This window comes from Protopterus annectens, chromosome 3.part1, assembly GCF_019279795.1.
Source record: "Protopterus annectens isolate FY-2018-M chromosome 3.part1, PAN1.0, whole genome shotgun sequence".
NCBI classification, from domain to species: domain Eukaryota; kingdom Metazoa; phylum Chordata; order Ceratodontiformes; family Protopteridae; genus Protopterus; species Protopterus annectens.
The window spans coordinates 1,435,344,458-1,435,369,519 of NC_056732.1; the positions used below are offsets into that span (position 1 = coordinate 1,435,344,458).

The window sequence follows — 25,062 nt, forward strand, 5'->3', positions numbered from 1 at the left end:
GATGTTGCGCAGAAGCAAAGTGTTTCTCTGAAAAAACAAATGCCTTTATAAGCTGTGAAACACTTCAGTATGTCACTCTCTTTGTTTAAAAGTGTGGCAGGGTGAAGTATCTGGTAGCTTTTAAAGCTGTTTTAGCTTCTGCTGCAGTTGGTATGTAGTACTAGACCCAGTCTTAGCAACACATAGTGTTGCTTAACAAAAGCTTAAGTACCTTTTTGATGTCTGAAACATGCTTAAAACCTAGTCTTTTTTTCCTATTCTTGGAGCGTAAATCAGTCTTCCATGCTCTACATATTAGTTAGGTAGATCTTAAAACAGTTAAAAGCTTGGAAAGCCTGCACTTGGCAACATTGTGCAGTAGGATTTTTGTGTTTCACTGTTTTAGAGGGTTCTTGGTTATGTTTTGTTTGCCTACTGGCATCTACTTGCTCATAATTTTGTTTTATTTCTGTTGCCATTGTATTTATTGCATTCCTAAGTTTTTTTTACTATAAATTAAAGATTGAAAAATATATACCTTCAGATTACTGGCTGATATAGGTGACCAGCCTTTTTGGTCTCTAGTTTATTATTTTTTAGCACATATGCACATAAAGATTTACTGTTTTGGTGAGATACCTTTACAGATGTTCTTTACCATTTCATTTTAAGTGTAAAATGGTATTTGCTGTGGAGAAACAATGTCACACAATATATAACTTAATTTGTATTCTGAAACATAATTAAAATATTTCTCCTTATGATTAACATATATTATAAACTGTGAAGTTTTATTCATGATTTTCATGTATCTGTAAGGCTTTAAATGCCCAAACTCTATGGACATGCCCATCTTTGAGATAGTGCCAAATGCAGCTAGTGAGATTAGATCCATTTCTGTAGATGAAATCACTGTGCAGGTTAAACAGTTCCATGGTGGCAAACCTGTAAGAGTGATTGCACTCACTACCTGATGACCATCAGACTCCCTCTTAGTCTATCACCCCATTCTTTACCTTCACCAGGCAAGAGCTATCTCAGTGGGGTCATCATCCAGCCGGCTGTCAGGGGTGGCTCAGGGATTTTTTCAGTTTCTGTCTATTCCTATCGTACACACACCTGACACAACACAGGGAGTACCATGCAGTTTGCTGTCCATGAATGACTTCTCACTTCTGTAAGGGGAGACACTTTCAAGATGCCATGTCCACCTCTCTACAGCATTCGCAGTAGTTGCTCCCTTCTCCCCCAAGAAGATTTCACCACACGGTGTGCCTCTTAGTCCATGCAACACCCTTCCTGCTTCACAGAGATGTGAAAGGACCATGATCTTTCACTGCATCCTTCCCTGTTGAGCTCCTCCAGTGCTGGGGCCTGTAGTCAAACCCCAGTCATCTGGGTTGCAGTCAGCGCTCCATCCCTCTACTCCATAGATCCAGGTATAGCAAGCCCGTAAGAGTTGAGAGGTCTATCCAGAAATGCTCAAGGTTTGGATATTGTCAGTGTGTCATGGTTATTGCTGTGTGGAAAACAGGATCAGTACCCCAGAGTGGCAGATTGGAGCTATGGTCCACATTTTCTTAAAGGAGGACAGGAGATCGTGCTCCACTTAGCGTAATCATGGTTCTCTGCCTCAGTGGTAAGCATATGCCAAGGTGCTGTAACAAAAACTCCATCTGATAAATTAACCTTTGATTCAGATGGACAGATTTCTTCAATGTTCATGTGAAATACTGGATCAGCTCTTTGTCCTTGCATTATTATAGGAGGAGTTATTATGTTAACCAGCATGGTCCACATAGTTTTTATTTCCTTGCACTGATGTTCGAAGTTCATCAGCATAGTCAGCATGTGTTTTGTGGACCTGAAGAAGGTGTATGACTTTCAGTGAGTTGCTGTAGCAGTGCAGGGTCGTAGGGCAGATGTTGCATGCCGTTTAATCCTTGTATTTGACAAGCAAGATTTGTGTCTGCATTCTCATTGTTAAGTCAAATACATTAAAGATTTGTGTAGGATTAAACCAAGGGTGTATTTCCCCTCCTGCTCATGATTTCCTGGACAGGATATCAAGGAGCAGTGAAGATTTGGAGAGTATCCAGTTCGGGGACGAGTGTTGCATCTTTATCGTTTGCAAATGATGATGTCCTCTTGGCTTCAAGTTCATAGTTATGTCTGGAAAAGTAGTTAATTGCTGTCAGTGATTGAGAAGTGAGTTAATGCGAGTGAAAGAGTTTAAGTATATAATAGCTCATTTATGAGTAAGAGTAGAGGGGAGGTTGTCTGTGTGATAGGTTTAGCAGAAGCACTACTGCAGGTATTCTTTGGCCTGTGGTTGTGAAGCAGGAACTGAAGTATAGGGCAAAGCTATCGTTTTACCAGTTTGTGAAATCATCTTTACCTACCCTGAGGTATAGGTAGTAACTAAAAGGATGAGGTCATGTGTGTAAGAAGCAGATTAAGATTACTTCACAGAGATGCTGGATTCACATTCTGTGACAGAGCGAAGAGCTTGCAGTCAGGGAAGATCTCAAAATAGAGCTGCTGCTCCTCCAGGTTAAGAGATGTCAACTGAATGGGTTTACTTAGCTGGTGAGTATGACTTTGGGTTTGTTGCTTAAGGGATAGGTAAACCTGGCACAGTTCACTGAGAGGAGACCTCTTGGAAGTCCCAGGACCTGCTAGAGAGACAGCATATCTCACTTTAACTAGGAGCATCTGTGGATCTCACATGAAAGTCTGAAAACTATTGCAGGGGACAGAGAAGTTACATCTGCCCTACTCAGCTTGATACCATCTTGGCTGGATATATACCATTTACTAACGGTTGTTATGTTGTGTTTTTAATAGAGATTAAGTTGCAGTTTGCAGATTACTTGTTTAAATAATTTTTTTTCAGGTTGGTGCTTTCCTGAAGTCTCCCAGATACCCTGTTTGGGTCCTTGGCAGTGAAACTCATCTTACAGTATTCTTTTCCAAGGTATGACTTTCTCTTGAAATCTTTAGGTAAAGTTCAAACTGCTAGGTTGATGCATTTGCTGGTTTTCTAAAAGTGTATTAAATACTACTTATACTCTTGACTCTTTTTTTTTTTTTTTTTTTTTGTTTGTTTTTTTTTTGTTTTGTTTTTTTACTTCTGTCAGTCCTTGTTTATTTTCCTGGTTCTGATATTGACATGCAGACAATTTTTTTAATTTATAAGTTTATACCTAACAGGTACTCCCACAGAACAACTTCTTCCCACTTCAGCATACTTGTTTTAATTTATTTAGTCATTGCTGTCAACTTTTTTTGTCAAGAATCAGGGCGGAGATCACAGATCAGGAGTGCTTTTTCAGTAATATTATCAAAGTTGTAATTAAGGTGAAGTAAAGGGTGCAGCTGTTCTGGGTGAATGCTCCAAGGGGGCATGGATGGCAGATGCCGATGATGTGGAAGTGCAGTATTAATATTGCTAAAAGAATACCAATACTGCAAATGCTCTTAGTGAGTGGTGATTTAACTACTGTAGCAAGCCGGTGTGAGTACGGTATCATCACTGATTTCTAAATGCTGATGATTCATTTATGGGTCAGAAAAAACACTTAAGCCCTTAGTATGAGGTGAGTGAGTGTATACTGAAGGCAACGGCACTGAGAAGAAGAATGTATGACTGTATAAGAGCAGTTAACTTCTGTAAACCTTTATTAAAACCAAAATCATAAGTCATAAAATCATAATTGGACAAAGCCATTAAAACTGACCTTTTGTCTTTCTGAAGGACTAAACTAAAGTCTAGTCTCCTATGTATGTGACACAAAGAAACTTAATTTTTATTAATTCATAGCTTGGCAGCTGCACTAGATGGACTTATTTATTAATAAATAGTTAGGTCTAGGTAACAAAATCAATAGGTTTTTAAGGTTTTGAAGGTTTTTAAATCTGTAGTTTATATTATGGATGCAGAATATTTATTTTTTTTAAAAACATTTTAGCAGTATTTTTAAATAGATAGATTTTCTTGGCTTATGAGTTTATGGTTATAAAATAATGTATAAAACAAGTTCTAAACAGATTTGATTTTAATTATGTATAGATACTGTCCTTTCATTGGTGGTTAGATTAATTAGTAGCATATATAAACCAGCTGGTTGTAGGCATTGTTTCATCTGATGAAGTTTCGTTTTGAGAAATAAAAACATGGTGAACAAGTTAAGCGTTTATGATTATATGACTTATAATTTTTGTTTTAATAAAGGTTTACAGAAGTTAACTGCTGCTGTACGGTCATACATTCTTTTTCTTCTCAGTGCCGTTTGCTTTCAGTATTGTTGGAGTCGTTTTGTTGGCACCTATTACCTTGTTTTTGTGGTTTGACAGTTTTGCAAGCAGCTTGCTAGAGTTGCAACAGGATAATAGCTCTTCCCTTTTTTTTTTTGCTCCTCAACTTTGGGTTGAGAGGAATGCCAGTTTGGGGATCTGTACAGGGCACCAGATAAACTAGCTACAATTCTATGTCTTAATCTCTAGGGAGTGGAACTGCTCAAGAGGTCTTGAATGCTTCCTTATTGGCATGTCCTAAATATTCTACCCTTGAAGATCACATTAGGCAGACAAATAGTATTACTCTATTTGAGTTTAGTAAATAAATGGGCAGGTGACAAGGTATTTGGTCAAAGTTTTTTTAGTAGTAGACTCCTAACTAACCTCATCTAAGGCTGTGGACCTGCGTACCCCATGATAAATTGAAACAGTTGTGTACAAGCCTTTCAGAATTGCAGCACTCTCAGTTACAGTAGTAAGATGATGTTATGTCTGCACTGCTCCTCTGTGTCAGACATGAAAATATAATGCAGTTAATTAATGTGAAATGTTGTATTGCAAGAGCAGAAAAATCCCTTAAAATGAAACTGCAGAGTGGTGTGTGTTCAAATCAAAGTCATAATGCTGTGGTATAAACCAGTATCATCTTTATATGTGCCTTTGATTGTGTACCTTGTTGATGGGTATTGCTTATCAAGCATAATCCCATTCAGCCAGAATCAAACGTATAGGGCTTCTCTGGTAGATGATAACATTTTTTAATCTGAGGCATATCTTGGCCAGTGTATTTTGCCACTCTGAGGAGTAATATAACTTGAGTGACAGAGAAAACCAAAAGCAGAGTGGGCACCCTCCAGTTTTAAATTATAATGATGTTAGAAGGCCTCAATTTTAGCAATGAAAGATCTGAATGGTAGATTTAGTTTACATGGTTATCCTGGAGAAGTTGTAGTTAGTAACCTTGTGTATAACCATGCATTTGATAAATATGTTTTGACAAGCATGTTTCCACTGTGGTGTCAAAGTACTATGTAGGTAAGAAGCAGACCTGGGGTGCTTTACAGAAAATTGGTAATCTTAAAATCTGTCCCAAAAGTTTCAGGAAACCTTGAAGGCTATTGGTTAACAGAAGGAATAAACATTTTATGTCTAATAAACTTTACATGACAGAGAACTGCAGTATGTGTACATTTGTTATTGATGTATCCACATTTTTGTATTAATACAAGTAGATCATATGCCAGTTTGAATTTTATTATTTATATGGCAGTCCGCACAACACGCAAAGCATTCTATGTGGGCAGAACTAAAAAGTGTTTAAAAATGGAATGTATGAGCATTTATATAACATTAGGATGAAGAATGAAGTTAGTGCTTTATACAAGCATACATCACTACCACATGTTTGTTTTTTATCTACTGCATAATGTGCTCTGTCTCACTAGGGAAGGTGAGAGGTTCGAATGGAGAGATAAAAAGTCAGCAAGCAAAGGAGAGTAGTAGTAGTGCTGAAATTGAATTCATCCTCAAATCTTGGTGAGTACTTTCACGAGGTGGACCCTGTTTTCTACAAAATCTCACCAAGGGGACACTGGTATATAGACTGTATTTATATAGCATATATCATGGACAGAAGTAGGTCAAAAATTAAAAGAGATAGCTGGGTGCACAAGACCCAGGATAAAAAAAGTGCCCAATCGTGGTAGGCCACTGGTGCCAGGACTGGAAAAAATGACAGTGTAGAATCCTCAAATCATGAAAACATTCCAGTAATGGGGCCAGGCCAGGCCCGGGGGAGGATGCTCCCCCCGTTGTAGAAGGAAGTAGCAGTCCACAAAAATGGATAGGCCAAAAAAGAGCCATAAAGACGATAGAGTGGATTTTTGATTATAAGAAAGAAATTTTGTATTGTTACTATTTTGCAAAAAACAAAGAATTTCCAGACACAAGATATACAAAATGATGAAGAAAGAAATTAGAGAAAAGAAAAATACTTCCAAAAGAAAAACTGTCAGAAGCTTCAAATGAAAATTTGCATTCATTAATACACCAGATTTGTGAAAAACAGTATATAGATCAAGAAACTTTGATCTGTTTGTAAAAAGAAGCATCTGTGCAAGTGAGAAAATATAAACAACAAAACCTAGAAATATTTGAAAAGTATAAAAAAGAAATATGGACATGGGAAAGAAAGAGAGATTTGATATGGTGCAATATTTCTGCAAAGGAAAAAGTGAAATCAATCAATATAAAGAAGGCAGGCCCAAAGATATTTGAAGAGAAATACAGGCAAAAGCATCTGGATATGGAACATTTCAGAATAAAAAAAAAATATCACAAATATGGAACTTAGAAAAGAAGATTAGTAAAGTAGAAGTTAAATAAAAGTTGAAGTTATGGAGTGTCTGCAAAGTGAAGTATTTGGTGCAGAAGGTCTAACACAGGTTACATCACAGCATGATGGAGTGAGTCCCCAAACTAAGGAGAAGCAGGAAGATCAGGAAACATCTGAAGAAGAAATATGGACACGGGAAAGAAAAATACATTTAATATGGTGTAATATTTGGGTTCCTATCATGTTGTTGAATGACAACAATGTTGAACGTTCAGAAGTGTTGTGTTTCAATAGACTGTCAAGACTGTAACATGCTTTTAAATTGAGCACTTGTTTTTTCAGCCAGCTTAAAAGCAAACAAACTGAAAACAATTTTTTGGTAGAAATTGTATTTATTTTTCCTTTATAAGGCTGGCATAGAGTTATTACGGCCGAGTGCGCCTCCAGGTGTTTCTGCAGTTGCCTCCTACTGCGCCTTTAGGCGTCAGTTATTTCTTGCTCATGTTTGCATTAGTAATTCCAAAGCCATGCTACATACAAGGTATCAGAATAGTTTATCTTGACGTATACATGATTGCAAACACAATGGTATTGATATTTGACCTCTGTCAATGAGTATTTGTTAGAATTGTAAGGTGATAACTTAATTATTTAAAGGCTCAAGCCCCACCCAGTGGGAGTTAAAGGTACACACTGAAAATAGCTTTATTGGAGGGAATGAGTTAGAGCTTTTTACTGTGTGTTTTTTGTGTCAGAAAAATAAGTTTTGTGAACTGATAGCTTCACCAGCATTTGCTGCTTGTCTTCCCTGGGAAGGAGACACCATTTTTGGCTTGACCATGGAACAGACTTTCGGTCCCACAGTTGGTCCTTCTTCCAGCCACAAAAAGAAAAATGTTAAGCAAAGATGCCTTTGCCACCACAACAAGCTAGTAGTTTGCCTTGGCCACAGGTGGGTGACTCTGCTGTGGCCATTTATTTTACCTCAGGCCACTCATCTTTTACCCCAGATCACTCTAGTGTAGCACCTACAGCCACTCTGGACCAGGGGTTAGCCAAGTCCTCTAGGGCTGTTGGAGTCCCCTTGGTGTTCAAGGGAAGAACCGCTCTTATCAGTCCTTGGAGAGGGAACAGGGAAGGTTTCCCTGTTGTGTCAAAATGCTGTGCCCATCCATGGGAAACAGCTGCTGCCATTAATGACATGGCTGGCCCCATTTTTCCTGTCAAAAAGAAACGGAAAACCTCTGCCTGCTTTAGAAGATATGCATGTGTTACTGCCTGCAATTTTCCTGAGAGTCAGCTGCCCCTAAAAAGGCAGGCTGTATAACGTTTCTCAGTCTTTAAATTTTTATACACTATTCCCAAACCTGACTCAGCAGCTTTAGCCTTAGTTGATCCCACTGCTGGTAAGCACTTACTGAATTCCAATCCTACTCTTTCTGATAAGGATGGGAAAAGTATTGCTACATAAGGGAAAAAGTGTATACTTCTGCAGCTTTGATTTTCAGAATTTTGAATGGTCAGGCTCATGTGTTAAAAGTTTGTTCTGACAAAGTGTGAAAGTATGAGGAATTTTTTATCTGCATTTTAATCGTGTGTGGAAAAAATTGCTTTAAATAACTTAGTTTCTTCCATTGCACAGGTCATTGTTTGTAGTGTGTATATGACACTGTTGTTGCTTCTTCCATGGATCTGGATCTTTCTTTCCTAAACCTGTTTGTCATAGTGTCCAAATTCAGAATGATGTCACTTTACCACCTGTTACCGCCTCTTCCTCTTAGAAGTTTTCTTGTAAAAGTAGACTTAAAGGATGCTTATCACATTTTTATTCATCCAGTGCTCAGACGTTTCTTAAAGTTTTGTGTGTCTGCGTCACATTATCAGTTTTCTCCCCTACCCTTATGACTATCCACTGCACCAGGAGTGTTCAGAAAGGGTCTAACTCCTATTATAGCTCATTGCAGGCTACATGGTATCAATATTTTTCCATATTTAGACAACTTACTTAAATTTGTAGTCTTTTTCAAAGTGTCTGGTATCTCTCTCTGGGAAAGAAATCTCTTGCACATGCTGGGATTCCAAGTGGACATTCCAAAGTCTTCCTTGACTCCTTCACACAGGATTTTGTTTCTGGGATGTCAACTAGACACCACCGTTCAAAGAGATTTTCTTCCACAGAAAAAAAAAATAGATCTATATCTGTGTGTATTTCCAGTGTTTTCCAGTAAGACTTCAGTCACTATGAGGGAATACCTCAGGATTTTGTGTCTTATGATTTTTATGATTCTCGTAATACCCTTGCCAAGACTCCACATAAAAAAGACATAATGGTATCTGAAGTCTCTTTGGTCCCTGTACCAACACCTCCTTAATCTTTTCAGATCCCAAGACTGTACTGTGAGGACTTTTTCTCCTTCAAGGAGTTCAGTGCTCAACAGAAGCTGGCCCCAGCATTGCAAGTCTGACTATATATTTATTCAGTGCATACCCATCCCGTAGGTGAAATAGCTTGCTGTAGGTGATGGTGCCCTCAATAGTTCCTTTCCCCTGGTTGTTGCTGCATTTACCTTAACTATGAGCCTAGACCAGGTAGCTAGCAACTGAGCCATCTCTCTGAGAACAAGCCTTAAAAATTTGTCATTCATGTTGCTGCTACCATTGTAGTGTACTAGATTCCATGGTGACAGAATTTTGAGAGTCACCCCCCCCCCCCCCCCCATTCATCTGTAGAAGGTGATCTTTTTAGTGGAGCTGACATATGTAAGGATGGGAAACATGAGATCTGATATTGTCAATTTCTCATCTTGTCCTCACATATGGGTCCGGATCTGATCCAGCTGATCTGACTCGGCCATTACTAAGCTTGTGGCAACCAAAACGTTCTTGGAAAGCTCCCCTTACCAACAGTGCATCTCTCCCTGTTACCTTGGGTCTCATTTGCTGCTTTGCAAAGATGTAGTCCGATCAGCTAGCTCTTGGATTTTCAGGATATATTTTATATATATATATATATATATATATATATATATATATATATATATATATATATGGATGTTATGTGATCCTATCTCGCCTACATTCTGACTGATGGGTTCGGAGCCGATCCCTCGGCTCCGACTCGGCACGCTTATGCCAAAGAGCGAAGTCTCTTATTGGCTGAGCTTACTATATCCCAGGATGCACCACTACCAGTCCCCCAGATCTTGTTTGCCGCTAACAAGCGAAGACGTGGTCTCGAGCTTGGCTGAGCTAAGTAGTGTTTTTCACTTACTTTCCTGTCAGGAATTTCTTTAAAATTCAACAAAAAGCTGTTTTAACAGCTATCTAGTGGGTTTTGTGTATGAATGAGTATTTTCCTTGGTAAAATATTGTGTAGTGACTGTGTTTTGTCAGACTAGAGGTCCCATCGGAGTTGAAGGGCCTTCCCCTGTCAGTTCGTTGTTTGGCTAATTCCCTATTATATTTAGGGGTCTTGGATCCGTTACTTCTTTTTTGTATTGTGTTTAGTCCTTGTTAAAAAAAAAAAAAAGAAAAGAAGAAGAAGAGAGAGGAAAGAAAAATTTTCTGTGATAGTCAGTGTGTTTTTTGTGTTTCTTGGCTAGTTCACTGTATTTCATTGCCAGAATGTCACAGGCTCCTAGGCCTTCAGGATTTAAAAAGTGCACTAAGTGCAGTTTTAAGATGTCGATCACAGACGACCACTCTCTCTGTGTGTACTGTTTGGACGCCAAACATTTGCAGGAGTCCTGTAGTGTGTGTCACGCGTTTTCCTTGAGGGTCCTCCAAGAGAGGAAAAATAAACTTATATTAAAAGGCCTTATTAAACCTTCATTTGAAGAGGCATTAGCTTCCTCTCCTGCTCCTGCTAAAAAGAAAAGGGCGTCGGCTCCGACCAGTCCGTCGGAACCGACTGCCAAAAAACATAGGCAGGCTTCTCCTTCGGCTCCACGGACTTCGGAGCCGAGGGCGGAACGGTCTGCCTCAATGCCTCCAGCCTCGACTCCTCTGGGTTCGGAGCCGTCGTCTGGGGCATCGAGAGGCGGGTCATCTTCATCGGCTCCACTGATCTCGGAGCCGATGAAGGTTGTCCGCTCAGACACTTCCTCCTCGGCGCCGAAGCCCTCTTCGGCACCGATGGAAATTGGTTTGGACATTCCTTCGGTGCCGATAATTGTAGAGTCGATTCGGAGCCGGTCCCCTAGTCCCTTGGAGCCGTTGGAGAGGCCTACTCGGACCCATTCGGTCTCTTCCAGGTCATCAAGGATGTCAGATTCGGACATAGACAGGGTGCTCCAAAGACTGTTCCAGTCACCAGTCTTCCAGAAATTTGTTTCGGCTCCGACCCAGTTGGCTTCGGAGCCGATAGCCCACTCCATTGCCATTCCTCCTCCGACCGCTTCGGCTCCGTCGGAGCAGGTGCAGATGGAGCCAGTAGAGATACTAGGGTCGGCTCCGACCCTTACTCCAACCCCGGCCTTCGGGTCCAAGTTTAGCATGCGGACTTCTTCGGCCGGACCCGGGGGTGACGTTTCGGGACCAATGCTGTCGGTTCCGAGCCTCCCTCTCGGTGCTTCGGCCGCGGGACTTCCGTCTGCTATCATGGCTCCGGGGACCGGACCCTCCCAGGATTCTGGGGGTCTGGCTTTCAGAGCTATGAGGAGTGCCTTGGCCAAGTCTTCTTCGGCCATCTCTGCGGCTTTACCGGCACCTTCCCTGGACATGGAGACTGGGTCTTTGGCAGTTCCCCTGTCTCTAAGCAGCAGAGCCCCGGGGCCTGAGGTTACCCCCACTGGGGGTTCCCCTCCTCCTGAGGGTTCTTCAGAGTTGTCTTCGGAGGAGCCCCCAAGGAAGAGATTGTGCAAGAGGAAGCACGTGGACTCCCCCGACGAGTCTATTACATCGGACACTGATCTTGATGATGCGGAGGGGTCCCCAAAGTCGTCCTCGGATGATGTCTCATTTGCGGACATTCTAGAGATCCTTAAGCAACGAGGCGGCTGGAATTCCAAACCCCCCTCCGCTGATGAGTCGGTGTTTCTCAAGGCCTTCGGGGCTCAGCCCTCCGCCTCCTGGGTGTCTCCGCCCTTCGACGAGCTCCTGGATTTGGTTTGTCGGAGGGCATGGGAACATCCAGATACTGTGGAACCAGTGCCTTCTTGCCCTAACAAATTTTTGTCTGCCCCACCCGAGAAGGAGTTCTTAACCAAAGGCGTGGCTGTAGATGCCATGGTGGTGGCATCTGCTACCCAGCAGGACGTGGCAGAGGCTTCAACGTCCGTCCATCCTCCTAATAAGGAGTCTAGGAGCATGGACCGGTGCAGAAGCGCACCCTAACTTCAGCGGCCTTTACTCTGAGGTCCCTGAATTATTTGGCACATTTCACCAGACTACAGAGGGATCTGGTCAAGGAGCTCTCAGACTCCCTCTCAGGTAACCTACCTGAGCAGCTAGCCCAGTCGGTTAGCTCTCAGTTGGCTATCCTCACCTCGATTTCTAACTCGTTCATGAGGCTCATTTCATATGCGGCCGAAGGGGCGGGCAGAGCGGCAGGCACAGGCGTGGCTCTACGGAGACAAGCCTGGCTCCGTTTGTGTCATTTTGGGGAGGCCTTCAAGTCTTCCTTTGCCCACGCTCCCTTTGATGGGTCCTCTTTGTTTGGACCCAAGGTAAAGACACTCTTACCGCTGTGAGCAAGAGGGAAAGACTTTATCTGCCGTAGGAGCACGTTATTCCACTCCCTTTCGGCCTTATCCCAAGGCTAAAAGAGGAGGGAAGATGTGGTTCCGAAAATCACAGAAATTCTTTCCTCAACAGCAGGAAGATTCCCCTTCCAGAGGCAGAGGACGGGGAAATTTTTCTGGGAGACGCCGTCCCAGAGGCGGCAGAGGCCCCCGCAACACTGGAGACCGCGAATCCTTTCGTGGCTCTTCAGCCTCCCACACTTCATGAGGGATTGCCCGGCTGTGCTGCTCCGGAGCCAGTCGGGTGCCATTTTGCCAAGCACCTAAAAGCCTGGGAGTCTATTACTCAGGACAGATGGGTGCTTCGGATAATTGCCGGAGGTTACACCATTCCCTTCACACACTCACCCCTACCGTCCAAAAAAATCCCGGACCCACCACCCAGTCAAAGGGAAATTGCAGCCGTAGAAGCTTCAAAGCTGCTAGAAAAAGGAGTCATCCAACCGGTCCCCATAGACCAGATCGGATCCGGAAACTACTCAAGGTTCTTTTTAGTGCCAAAAAAGACAGGGGACCTGAGACCCATTTTGGATCTCAGCAAACTAAACCAGTCCGTCATGAAGTCCAAATTCCGAATGGTCACTTTACAATCCATTCTCCCATTGTTGGAGAAAGATGTTTGGATGTGCTCCATAGATCTCAAGGACGCCTATTATCACATACCGATACATCAGGCGTCCAGGAGGTATCTGCGCTTCAGCCTGGGAGACAGTCATTTCCAATTTTGTGCACTGCCCTTTGGTCTCACCACAGCCCCCAGGGTGTTCACCAAGTGTCTGGCAGTAGTGACTGCTCACCTGAGGAGTCTCGGATTCCAAGTGTTTCCCTATCTGGACGACTGGCTCCTGACTGCCACCACCAGGCATCTACTACTAGAGAACCTACAAGCCACCATCTCCCTGGGTGCTTCCCTGGGAATTACATTCAACTGGTCAAAGTCTGTCTTGCTGCCTTCTCAGCGCAATCATTCAATTTCAAAAACTGCTGGAAAAAAAGAGTCATCCAAGAGGTCCCCTGAGACCAGAGAGGATTCAGAACTTACTCAAGGTTCTTTTTGGTTCCAAAGAAAACAGGGCACTGGAGACCAATTCTGGATCTCAGCAGATTGAACAAGTCAGTTCAACACTGCAAGTTCTGAACAGTCATGGTGCAGTCCCATACTTCTTTTCCTGGAACAGGACGATTGTATGTGCTCTGTAGCTCTTCAGGATACGTACTACCACATATAAAAATGGACAGACTTTCCAGAAGATACCTACTCGTCCGTCTTGGAGCCAATCATCACCAGTTAAGAGTGCTGCCCTTTGGTCTCACTACTGCCTCTAGAGTGTTCAGCAAATGCATGGCAGTGATTGCAGCTCACCTGAGATGACAAGGATTCCAGGTGTTCCCTTATTTAGAAAACTTGCTTATATCCACCCCAACCAGGCATCTACTTATCCATGCCAGAATCTCTGTTCTTCAAATCTGTACAGAACTAGACATAATCATTAATTTCCAAAAATCACACCTGTACTTTTCTGAAACAGTAGAGTTCATAGGACCACAGCTGGTCACCACTCAGATGATTACGACACTTCCCCATCCAGAGTGTTAATAATCAGGAGACAAACACACATATTAATCAGAAGCAAAAAGGTACCTGCTTGTCATGTTCTACAGGCTTTAAGATCAGTGGCTGCGACACTAGTGTTAGTTCCATTAGCCAGATTTTACATGCGAATACTTCAATGGCTTCTAGTTGCACAGTGGTTAGTTATCCACCAAGCAATGTCTCACTAAATTCTCATGACAGGCACATGCAAAAGGGCCATCTCAGGGTGGATACATTCAGATTAGTTGACGCGGGGTCGACTTTTGTTACCCCTCAGCCACAGGCCACGGTGACCACAGATGCTTCCCAGATAGGGTGGGGGGACATTATTTGGGGAGGGACAGTCCAAGGATCCTAATCTGCAGATGGGGCCAGTCTGCACATAAACATCCTGGAGATGAGGGCAGTGCTTCTAGAGTTGCAGGAATTTCAGACTGCACTTCCTCCGAGAACAGTGGCGATCCAATCAGGCAACATGTCGGTAGTCTGGTACATAAACAAGGAGGAACCAGATCAAACCCTCTGTGACGAGAAGCCCTCAGAGTATGGCAATGGGTTATCTCATCCAACATCATTCTTATAGCAATGCACATTCCGGGAAAGTCCATCGTGATAGTGGACAAGTTGAGCAGATCCATTCTCATACCTCATGAGTGGTGCCTCAACCAGACAGTAGTAGAGGACATTATCCGCAAATGGGGCCAGCCTTGCTGCAACCTCTTTACTTCTTCCCTAAACAACAAATGCAGCAGACACTTCACTGTAATCCACCCACCGAGGGAGTCCCTGAGGGGTGCTGTCATACACGATTGGTCTCCCTGTTTATTGTACGCCTTTCCCCCATTCCCTTGATTCCTAAATTCCTTCAGAAGGCCAAAATGTTGAAGAGAACAGTAATTCCCAGTGCCCCATACTGGCCTCGACAAATCTGATTTCCATTCCTCTGTTCTCGTTTACAGAAGGAACCCTGGGTTCTGGAACCCATTCCGGACCTTCTGTCACAGCCAACAGGAATGATTCATCCAACCTTCACCACCTCAAACTTACGGCTTGGTTCCTCCAATTCCATTGATCACCAGACAACTCATGCTGTCCTCACCGAGCTGTCATAGTTTGATGTCATCTCATAAGTCTTCCACTCAATAACTTTGTAGGAGGAAATGGAAGAAACTTGTAATTTGCTTTCAACAACATGATTTAGATCATCTCACAGCTCCTATTCACTCTATTTTAGAATTTTTAGCCCACCTTTTCAATAATGGAGCAGCTGCATCTACAATTAAGGTACAATTAGAAGCCATTTCAGATTTTCACATTGGGAAGGATAACTTATCTCTCATTCCCACAAACTTTGCAAAGCCTTCTTGAAAGGGACCCTGTTGTTAAGGCCTCCCCACAAGGATCCCTCCCCCATGGGACCTTAATTTGGTACTACATCTCATTATTATTCCACCCCCATTTGAACCTGCAGCAACTTGTGATATTAAGTTTCTATCTTGGAAAACTGTCTAACTGATATTGTCAATTTTTCATCTCATCCTCACATAGGGGTCTGAATCCGATCCATTGGATCCAACTCGGCCGTTAGCAAGCTCATGGCAACCAAAAAGCTCTTGGGTACCTACCCTTACCCGCAGTGCATCTCTCCCAATTACCTCAGATCTCGTTTGCCACTTTGCAAAGATGTGGTCCGATCAGCTAGCTCTTGGTGTGAAGTCTTATAACTATAAATCTTTTCCTTTCATAATCTCCATTTTCGTATTTTTTTGAGTGTAATTAATCATTACTATCTCTCCCTTGTAGTTTAGAACTCTTTCTTGCAGTAACCATTTTTTATTTGTTACTTTCACTTCTACTTTCGCTTTCCCGCCATTAACCATTTTTTATAGGTTACTCCCTTCCCTTTTTAACTTTTTAGGTTTTTCTTGGAGTACTATTGTTAGTAGCTTTCCACTTTCTATGTCTCCCTCTGTTTAAAAAAAAGCTTTCTTTTTTACTGTCACTTTTTCTGTGAGTGTGTGTTTGTGTGAGTGGATTCTCTACCTGTCCTTTCTTCTGTCATGGCGGAGAAACGGAAAAAACTGGCTGGTTTCAAAAAATGTTCAAAGTGCAGGCATAAAATTCCAGTTAGCGACTTGCATTCCCTGTGTGTGTGTTGCCTTGGCCCCTTTCACTTGCAGTCTTTGTGTGTGTTGCCTTGGCCCCTTTCAGTTGCAAGAGGATTGTGCAATATGTCATTCCTTTAATTATTGAACTTTAATGGAACGTACAAATAACTTCATTTTAAGGCATATGTTGCCTTCCAGTTTTGGTGGGGCTATTTCTGGAGGAAAAGGGAAATCTGGTTTGGCCTCGTAGACAAAATCGGCTCTAGGTCTTCGGACAAAGGAAAAAGAGACCCTCCTCAGCACTGACAGATATTTCAGAGGCGAAACCAGAAATGTTGAAATCTCCCAGTTCTGGGGAGTCTATCGATTGGAGCCTTTGGCACCGACCTCTGTTCCGTTAGATGCGACTTCTTTTGCTCCAATCCTATGTAGTAAGGATAGATCAGAACCATTGATGTCGGATCCAACATCTAGCCCTTAAAAGCCTATTTTGACCTTAACGAGGATACGGTACTCTCCCACTTATGATTCAGTTCCATCAAGGGTGCTACCCCCCTTTTTATCAAGTCCAAGATTCCCATATGCCTCTTCCTCCCGTTTGACCAGGAGCCTAACTGAAGAAGATGTGGAATGGATGGTGCAGAAGATTTTGTGGGCGTAGGGCATCACTAAGTAGTCCCCCTCGGTCCTTATGCTGCCAGGTCAGTCTAAACTATCCCCTCCCCCTCTTCCTCCTCCTCCAACTTCAGGGTAAGCTTTGAGCTATCAGATCCCATACATCCAGTGCCTTTCTGCTCTGATCCATAGATGTTCTTTTCTTTGGATCAGACTTTTGCTTGGAGCTCCTCAGCCTTTTCAGAACTGGAGAGTTCACGGAGCTGTGAGCCTCATGAACCTCGCGTGCGTTCCACTCCCAGGTCTTCGGAACAGTCAGTGTGCTTCTTCGGGCTTTGGCAAAGGTGAGCTTGGCTCCAGCTTCAACCCCAGGTGAGCTGTCTTCTGGACTGGAGGGGACCCCTTTCCAAAAGCATGGATTGTCAGAGCCGGAGTCCTTGTCCATTCAGGAGCAGTCAGCCTTTGAGGCATTGGAGAGGGTCATAGTTGCCACTGCATCTAAAAAGTCACCTACCCCCTTGGATCTGCTATCCCAACAAGATACCATGTGTGTCTCTTGTCATCACCAAGTTCCACAGGGACAGTGGGATCTAAGGTGCCAGGATACCCATCCGGGTACCCTCAACTCTTCTGATACCTCCCCATACTACCTCACTAAGGAGGTCCCTAAGAAGAGATTATGCAAGAGGAAGCATTTGGACTCCACAGAGGAGTCTGTCATGGAAGAAACTGATCTCAGTGAGGGTGAAGGATCCCCACACTCACCCCCTGAGGACGTTTCCTTTGGGGAGATTCTGGAGATTCTGAAACAGAGGGTTGGCTGGCAGTCCAGCAGTCCTTCAGCTGAGGAGTTGGTGTACCTGGCTGCCTCCTGGGTGACTCCGCCTGCTGATGAGTTCATAGGTTTGATCTCAAGGCAGGTGTGGGAAGCCCCAGACTCCATCGAGCCTGTTCCATGGAGATCAAATAAAATTATAACCACTCCCTCAGATAAGGCCTTCTGTGATGGAATGAAAATTGCATTCTTTCTTGGAAAATGCATTTTTTGGCAGCAGTTACTTCAGCAAGGAGGATTTCAGAACTTCAGGCCCTGTCATGTACTTGGTACTTCACATGAATTGGGTCTCTCTCCAAATCAAACCTAAATTTTCTTCCCATGGTGTCTTTTGGACTCAGGCCATTAATTTGCCAGTCTTCGTCCCTACCTTTTCCAACCAAGGAGTGTGTACTCTACATTTCCTGGTTGTTCATCACCCATTATGCTTGCTTACACTGCACTAAGAATTTCAGGAAATCTAACCAACTTTTCCAATCCTTTTCTAACACTAAATTGGGAGATAGTGATTCCAAAGTCACACTATCCAGAGTGCTGGCCATTAACATTTCTTCTGTTTATAAATCTGAAAGATTGCCTTTACCTCACAAACCTAAAGCTCATTCTACTAGAGCTGATTGCAACTTCCACAGCCTTCTTTTCCAGAATACCTATTGATGATATCTGTGCTGCAGCTACTTGGTCCACTGTGCATGTGTTTACTTCCCACTACAGGCATTACTTCCAGTCTAGGTCCTGGACTTTATTTGGCTCTACCATTCTCCAGAATATCCTTCACTGAGACTTGCTGGGGCTTTAGTAGCTGAAGACTCTATCCCCAACAGTTGTGACAGATGGAAAAGACAATATCAGATGTGAAAGTTACGTATTTAACATAACACTAGATCCAGTAACCAAGGAAATCCATTCACAAGATTGAAGTACAAATAAAAAATACACTTGCAGTTGCCAGACATAAAACGAAATATCAGTTCAAAAGGTTTTCTTTCTGGTGACTGCAGTGTGTTTTTTATTTTTATTATAACACTAGATCTGTGTTGTCTTCTTCTATCCATCTCTGATTTTCCTTCTTTGGTCCCTCTGCCAAACTGTCACCTGTTAGGCATTCAGTTGACTGTACTGGACCTGTCGTCTTAGTCTGAAACCTCATTGTCATTTCTGGTCCTGTTTCTATGGTTTAAGTATAGGGAAAGCCTATGGTATTAGGTAGGCAAACTTGATGTGAGGTTAGAGGGGAATTATGGCTAGATGGGAGGAGCCTGAGCCTTGGTTGAAGAGTCTGAAAGTTACTGGCTTTGGATCTGATTACCCCAACAGTTGAGACAGACAGAATAAGACAACACAGATCTATCATTATGATAAGTACATAACATTTGTATCTTTCACTGTACTAGTTGAGTTTTTGCTGTGATTAAGCAGTTAAATTTTATTCAACTATTAATGCAGTACAATTACAACCACCTTATGACTGAGTGGAAAAGCATAACAAATGCAACAAATAGACAGTTAATTGCAAATATTTAAGGTATGACTGACATTGCAGCAGCAATGCTTTTTCTGTAGCAGACTTGAAACATTTTAGTTCTACTATATTGAATAAAGCATCAAAATTATTTTTGATATATTGCATATGTGTACAAGTACAGAGTGCACATAACTGCATGCATACATTGTGTATGTAAATATATATATATATATATATATATATATATATATATATATATACACACACATAATACATATACATATATGTATGTACATCTGTGTTTGTGTATGTTTCTGTACTTGCTCATATATGCACAGATATATTTTAATAAGAAATGAAATACAGTTTATTACTATAGAACTCCGGCATTATTTCCTGGAAATTCACCTGGCCGGCTGGTCCCTCATCTGCCTAATCTGGTCGTCCAAATCTGTGGTGCATCTGCTCTCCAGAGCAGGGATCCCTGTCAGCGATAGCAGGTGATCCTCCCCAGCATCTGCCAAATGTCTGCCTTTTTCCATTCAGACTCACATATGTGGCCCGTTCCAGCTTCTGAAGAAATAATTCTGTCCGTATATAGAGTAGGATTTTGGTCTGAGTTTAATGTTCACAGAGTCATAGGGGACCACTAAGGAATTTATTCCAAATTCCCTGTTATTCCCAACTGCTGTTTGTGTAAGTGACTTGCCCTTGGCAGCACAGTAGGCAGCTGAGGGTTGTGGGGATCAAACCCTGTACTGAAGGAACTACAGCTCACTGTCTTAACCTTCTGTGCCAACTGCCAGAGTTCATTTATCTAGCTTATCAGGCTGAGTGTGAAGGTGCGTCTTGGAGAAGTCTATGTAGGAAAACAAGTCAAAGCTGTGATTTGTAGGCAATTTTATGAGACCTCTTCACAATCACTGCAGATCTACTGTGTAAAAGGGGATGAAAGAAAATTTAAAAACTGTTGCTGTGAACAATGCATGATATTGATGTTTGAGACCATGTGTACTGTAAATATCAGATTCAGTTCACAACAAATATCCACGCTTTAATTTTATTCACTGGGAAAGCAAATTCTAAAATCATAAATTCTTGCAGCTGCTTTCACATAAGAATTTAAATCTCTTATCTGTGGCCCTAAACTGATGTTTTGAACATATGAAAAGAACAGACAGAAAAAATGAAAATGCTTCTTGGAATTGTTGCTTAGTGCTTGTATTCAACATCCAGATGTTCCACTAACTCTGGGCTTAAAGGTGAAACCTAATTATATTTTATAAGTATTCATGTTTGTTGTCCCCAAAGTTTATTGATCATCTCCACACATAGACTTTCATGGCCTTTCAGAATTTTCTAGCAAAGTTGCGTTAGACTTGTACTCCATTACGGATGGGGGATAGGTGTATTCTATAATAATGTTCTGTTTCCATTAGGCATAGGCACTTTTTTAAGGTTGAAGAAAGTCATGTATGTCCAAATGGTATTTTAATTGAGCTGTGGTTTAGACAGAGCTTAAAATTTTATATATTTCTGCTGAATAAGAAGACATTTTTGTGTTGAGTGCCTGTATACTGAAAAGTTTAGACTTGCATGTGCTGTCATACAGAAAACAAATTTTTTATATATCCTTTATAAAATCACCATTAAAGTGTATTCTATTGCTGGCAGGCATGACATACTTTTCTGGAAAATTTGCCATCTGTTTGCTGTTTTTCCACCATATGGCTCATAACAAATGTATATATTTGACGTGAATTTTGATCTACAGTCTCACCATATAAATGAATAGTATCATCATTTTGTTCTTATGAAAGTGGAACTAAAAATAGTAATTGTTTATCAAAAAAGTCAGTTTCCTTGTTTTGAAAATGTTGTAGCCAAAAACATTATTTTACTGGTAGAGGCAGGCATGTACACATTTACAACTTTGTTGTCGCTTTTCTTACAGTGCTAATAGCTCATGCACTATGCTTATATGGCTGACTATCCAGGTGTCTTATCCAGAAAGCATTTTAAGAAAATCTGGATGCAGTGAGGAGACATTGGTATTTGTAGATGGGGCTAAATTAAGGTCTGATCATCAATTTGAAATTTGGCAGACTGCATTGTTTGTAAACATTAGCTGCATTTCTTTTTAAACTAACAAATGTAAACATTTTTCCAAAATATATGTACGTATAATGTTGGGAATTCAGGCTAGGAAATTGCTATTGTCATTGTTTTTAAATGCTGCATAATAAAAGACATTTTGAGGGGGGGGGGTTGTTGAAATTCAAAATGTAGCTTTTCCTTTAATATTGAAGCTAAGAGCAGAGCTTACTGAAGTTGTATAGGTAATATTACAGTACCAGTATCAGAAAAGTTCATGAGAATATGTAAACAAAAATACAGAGTTTTATGCACAGAGAGCAGAGGCCAGAAGGTCATTAGTTTGGGGACAACCTTCTTTAACCCATTTAGTACTGAACATTTTTAATGTGAAAATGGTGTGCATAAGAAAGTTGTGCATTGTTATGTATAATGTATGTATGTCTTTTTTAAGTGTTTGTCAATTTCTGTCTGTAATTGTGTGCTTTTTAAGAGTTGTCAAAGTGTATAAGACTGTTGAACTATGGCAGTTTGGAAATGTGAAAAAAATATATAAAAAGAAAGTGATAAAAATGGATACCTGTGTCCTCCTAAATGTTGCTTTGAACTTGGGAGTTACATATGCTTCAATTTTAGTTACACTTACTCACTTAATAGGATCATAGGAAGTTCCTAAGCTGTTGGCCCTGAGGCCCTTACAAGCTTAGCCAAGAATTTAGCCCATATTCCAACAAGTCAGAACCAGATGCCACTGTTCAGCAGGGACACAGGTGGAATCCCAGGGGTGTATTTTCTGTTCCCTATCTAGTTATCCAGGTTGTGCTTAAAAAGGGTTAATGAGGTACTCTGCTTGATGTGGAGATGGAATCTATTCCACAAAATGAGAGTGTCTGGACACAAATCTGTCCCACCAACAAGTCCTGTTGATGTCACAGACTAGGTTGAGGTCGCACGTGCAGGTTACTCGAGTTGAGCTTGACTTGCAGATATGCAGCAGTTCCATCAAGGTGGGGTCTGAGATTGCTTTGTATGCTAGACAAAGGTCACCACTGAGGAGTCTGTAGGAGACTGAATAGAAGGACAGGGCCTTTAGCCTATCTGTGTAGGGTAGATGTTTGAGGCCTTGTATTCTCCTGGTGAGGAACCTCTATGGTCTGTCCAGCTGCTGCATGTGCTTTGTGAGGTGCATGCCGAAAGGGGCATTATACTCAGTAATGGGTCTTATAAGGGAAGAATACAGGGATGTTATGACCACCTTGTCCCTGGATGAGATACCCTTACTAATGAGGTGGGCCATGTAGAAAGCTTTCCATACAACAGAGGCAATATGGTGGACAAAAGTCAGTTTGCTATCAAATTAGGTGCCCAAGTCCCTCACGACTAATTGCGTGCTTAGGACTAAAGTGATAATTTGTGAGGATGTCACTCTACCCCAAGGAGATGATGCATTTTTTGACATGAGACCATGTTTCTGGCACCAATCATTTGATTGCGTGAAACCCTTTTGGAGGATGTCCACATCACTAGGGGAATTGAAGACAGCATCCAGCATATAGTCATCTGCAAATCTGGTCAGTCATAGCCCACTGGTTTTGGCCTGCACCTCAGAAAAGTATATCTCAAACAACAGAGGCCCCAAGACTGATCCCTGGGGTACACCACTCATTACGGGTCTTCTGCTTGAGGTGGCTTCCCCTGTTTTGCCTAGGTGGATTCTATCAGTGCGCCACTCTCATTAGACTCATTCAAGGAATAAAGATACTACATAAAACAGACTTTTTATACTTAATTATAAATTACATTCAATTAATCAATTAAATATGTTCCTAATTTAAAGCAAGCATTTCCAATTTAATTCATTATTCAAATCTTTAGGAACCAAGGTTTTATATTTTAAAATATATATACGTTCCTTATATAACAATTTCTGTTTTAATATGTCCTCATTTTCTTTAATACATTCAGTTTGTTCCCATATAGTGCCATACAACAAGTTAATATCACTATTATGTTTCATTTTAAATATGAAGAAATTATTTTGTCATCTCTGTGGTTCCTTATGTCTCGCATGTGTTCCATAAATCTAACTCAGAACTTTCTTTTTGTTTCCCCTATATAATACAGATTACATGGACAACTTGGGGCATATATCACCCCTTTACTTTCACAAGTAAATATACCCCTAGACTCAAATTTAACATTATAAATACTTTGAAATGTATTAGCAGTGTGTGTACACATACTCCATTTACCACATTTAAAAGTTCACTTAACTAACAGGGGTCTTCTTATCTCCATTACTGGCATACTAAAAGTACCTCATACCAACATATCCCTTATATTTTTACCTCTAGTATATGAAAAAAAAGGTTGTTTCGGTAGAATAGTTGCCAAAAATTGTCTTGTACTAAATATTCCCAATAATATTTAATCAAATTTACAATTTCTTTGCTTCTAACATTATATACTGATACAAAGTATATTGGGTCTATTACATACTGATTATTTTGTTTGTTTCTCTCACGTCTCTGGTATCCCATGCCTCTTCCTTTCACTCTACTTTCCTCCCTCGGTTCATTTAATATTTTAATTTGGGCCTCCTGTATGTTACCTGGGTCATACCCTCTTCCCAAAAACACATTAACAGTTTGCTTTATTTCATTTAACAAAATGTCTTTCTCACTACACAACGTAGATATTCGTAATAGCTCCCCATAAGGCAAAGCCTTAAGCACATGGGGGGCATGACAACTAGTGGCATGAAGGTATTGACTACCGTCTATAAATTTTCTATGTATACCAGTTGTAATGCTTCCATTCTTTTTTCCCTCCAAAATTAAGATCTAAATAAATAACCTTTGTACCTTTTTGTAGGCTATCAAACGACAGACCATATGATTTTTTTATGCAAATCAATTATAAAACTATCTACTTCTTCCCAAGCACCTTCACACACAAATATTAAATCATCTATATATATATTTCGAAAATAAAAGTCAATATATTTTTTCATAAATCTTAACTTAAGTAAAAAAATAATTTCATGAAAAGTTTGGCATACATGAGGGGAAAAACTGCCCCCATGGCCGTACCCTGCCTTTGTCTGTACATTTGATTGTCAAAGTAAAAATAATTATTTTTCAAACAAAAATCTACCAACTCAGTAATAAAATTAGAAAAAGGACTGTCTCCCAAAAAATACCTGATAGCCTCTAATCCATTTTTATGTCTAATTGATGTATATAAACTTTTTACATCAAGTACTAGCCAGTATTTATTCTTGTTTCATACTATAGGGGAAGTTTTCTTCAGAAAATCAAAACTATCTTGTACCAAACCAGTATTGTGTAGAAAATGCTTACAGGCCGAAATTATAGGCCTCCCTGGGGGAGGGGTTCTCTAAACTTTTATGTATTTTTGGCAGGCAGAAAAAAAACGCCCTTTGACTGTTATTATTAAACAACCTATCTTTTTCAGTAAAATAACCTAATCTTACATTTTTTTCTAACATTTTTTCCATAATCAATTAAAGCTTGTTTGTAAACCTTCCTATCACATTTCTCACACATCTTCATTTTCTAAATGATCCATACATATTCTATAATATTGCATTACATTCGTGACTACTGTTTTATTACCTTTATCTGCTGGTTTTATTATCAATTCCTTTCTATTTTGCAGTTCTTTTAAAGCCTGCCACTCTCTAAATTTAAAATTGTAATTTACCTTCCCTTTGTCTTTTAAAACATTTTCACAAATGCTCTCTCCCCCAAATCCTATCATGGAACTAAGGTGTGCTATGCGTTCATTATCGAATGGAGGAATGAATTTATGTAGTACAGGAATACCAGACATCAATTTTAAAATATGCATTTATATCTTCATTTCCATTTTCATTAAGATCCAACATTTCTTCAATTTCTTCACAACATGAATAAAAACGGTCATTAGACTCATTTCCTAAAGGTTTGAATAATGAATTAAATTGGAAATGCTT

General features: G+C 40.9%; 1 protein-coding gene across 2 annotated transcripts in view; it reads left to right on the plus strand.

The window, feature by feature from the left end:
- MINDY3 (MINDY lysine 48 deubiquitinase 3) overlaps positions 1 to 25,062 on the plus strand; it is a 2,129,565-nt gene that overhangs the window by 1,175,370 nt on the left and 929,133 nt on the right. The window contains exon 10 of one of the 2 annotated variants that reach the window (XM_044067502.1): positions 2,876 to 2,956. The exons of the other annotated variant lie outside the window; for it this stretch is intronic. Within the exon in view, the coding sequence (XP_043923437.1) occupies positions 2,876 to 2,956 (81 nt within the window). The remainder of the gene's footprint in view (positions 1 to 2,875; positions 2,957 to 25,062) is intronic. 2 annotated transcript variants of the gene reach the window in all.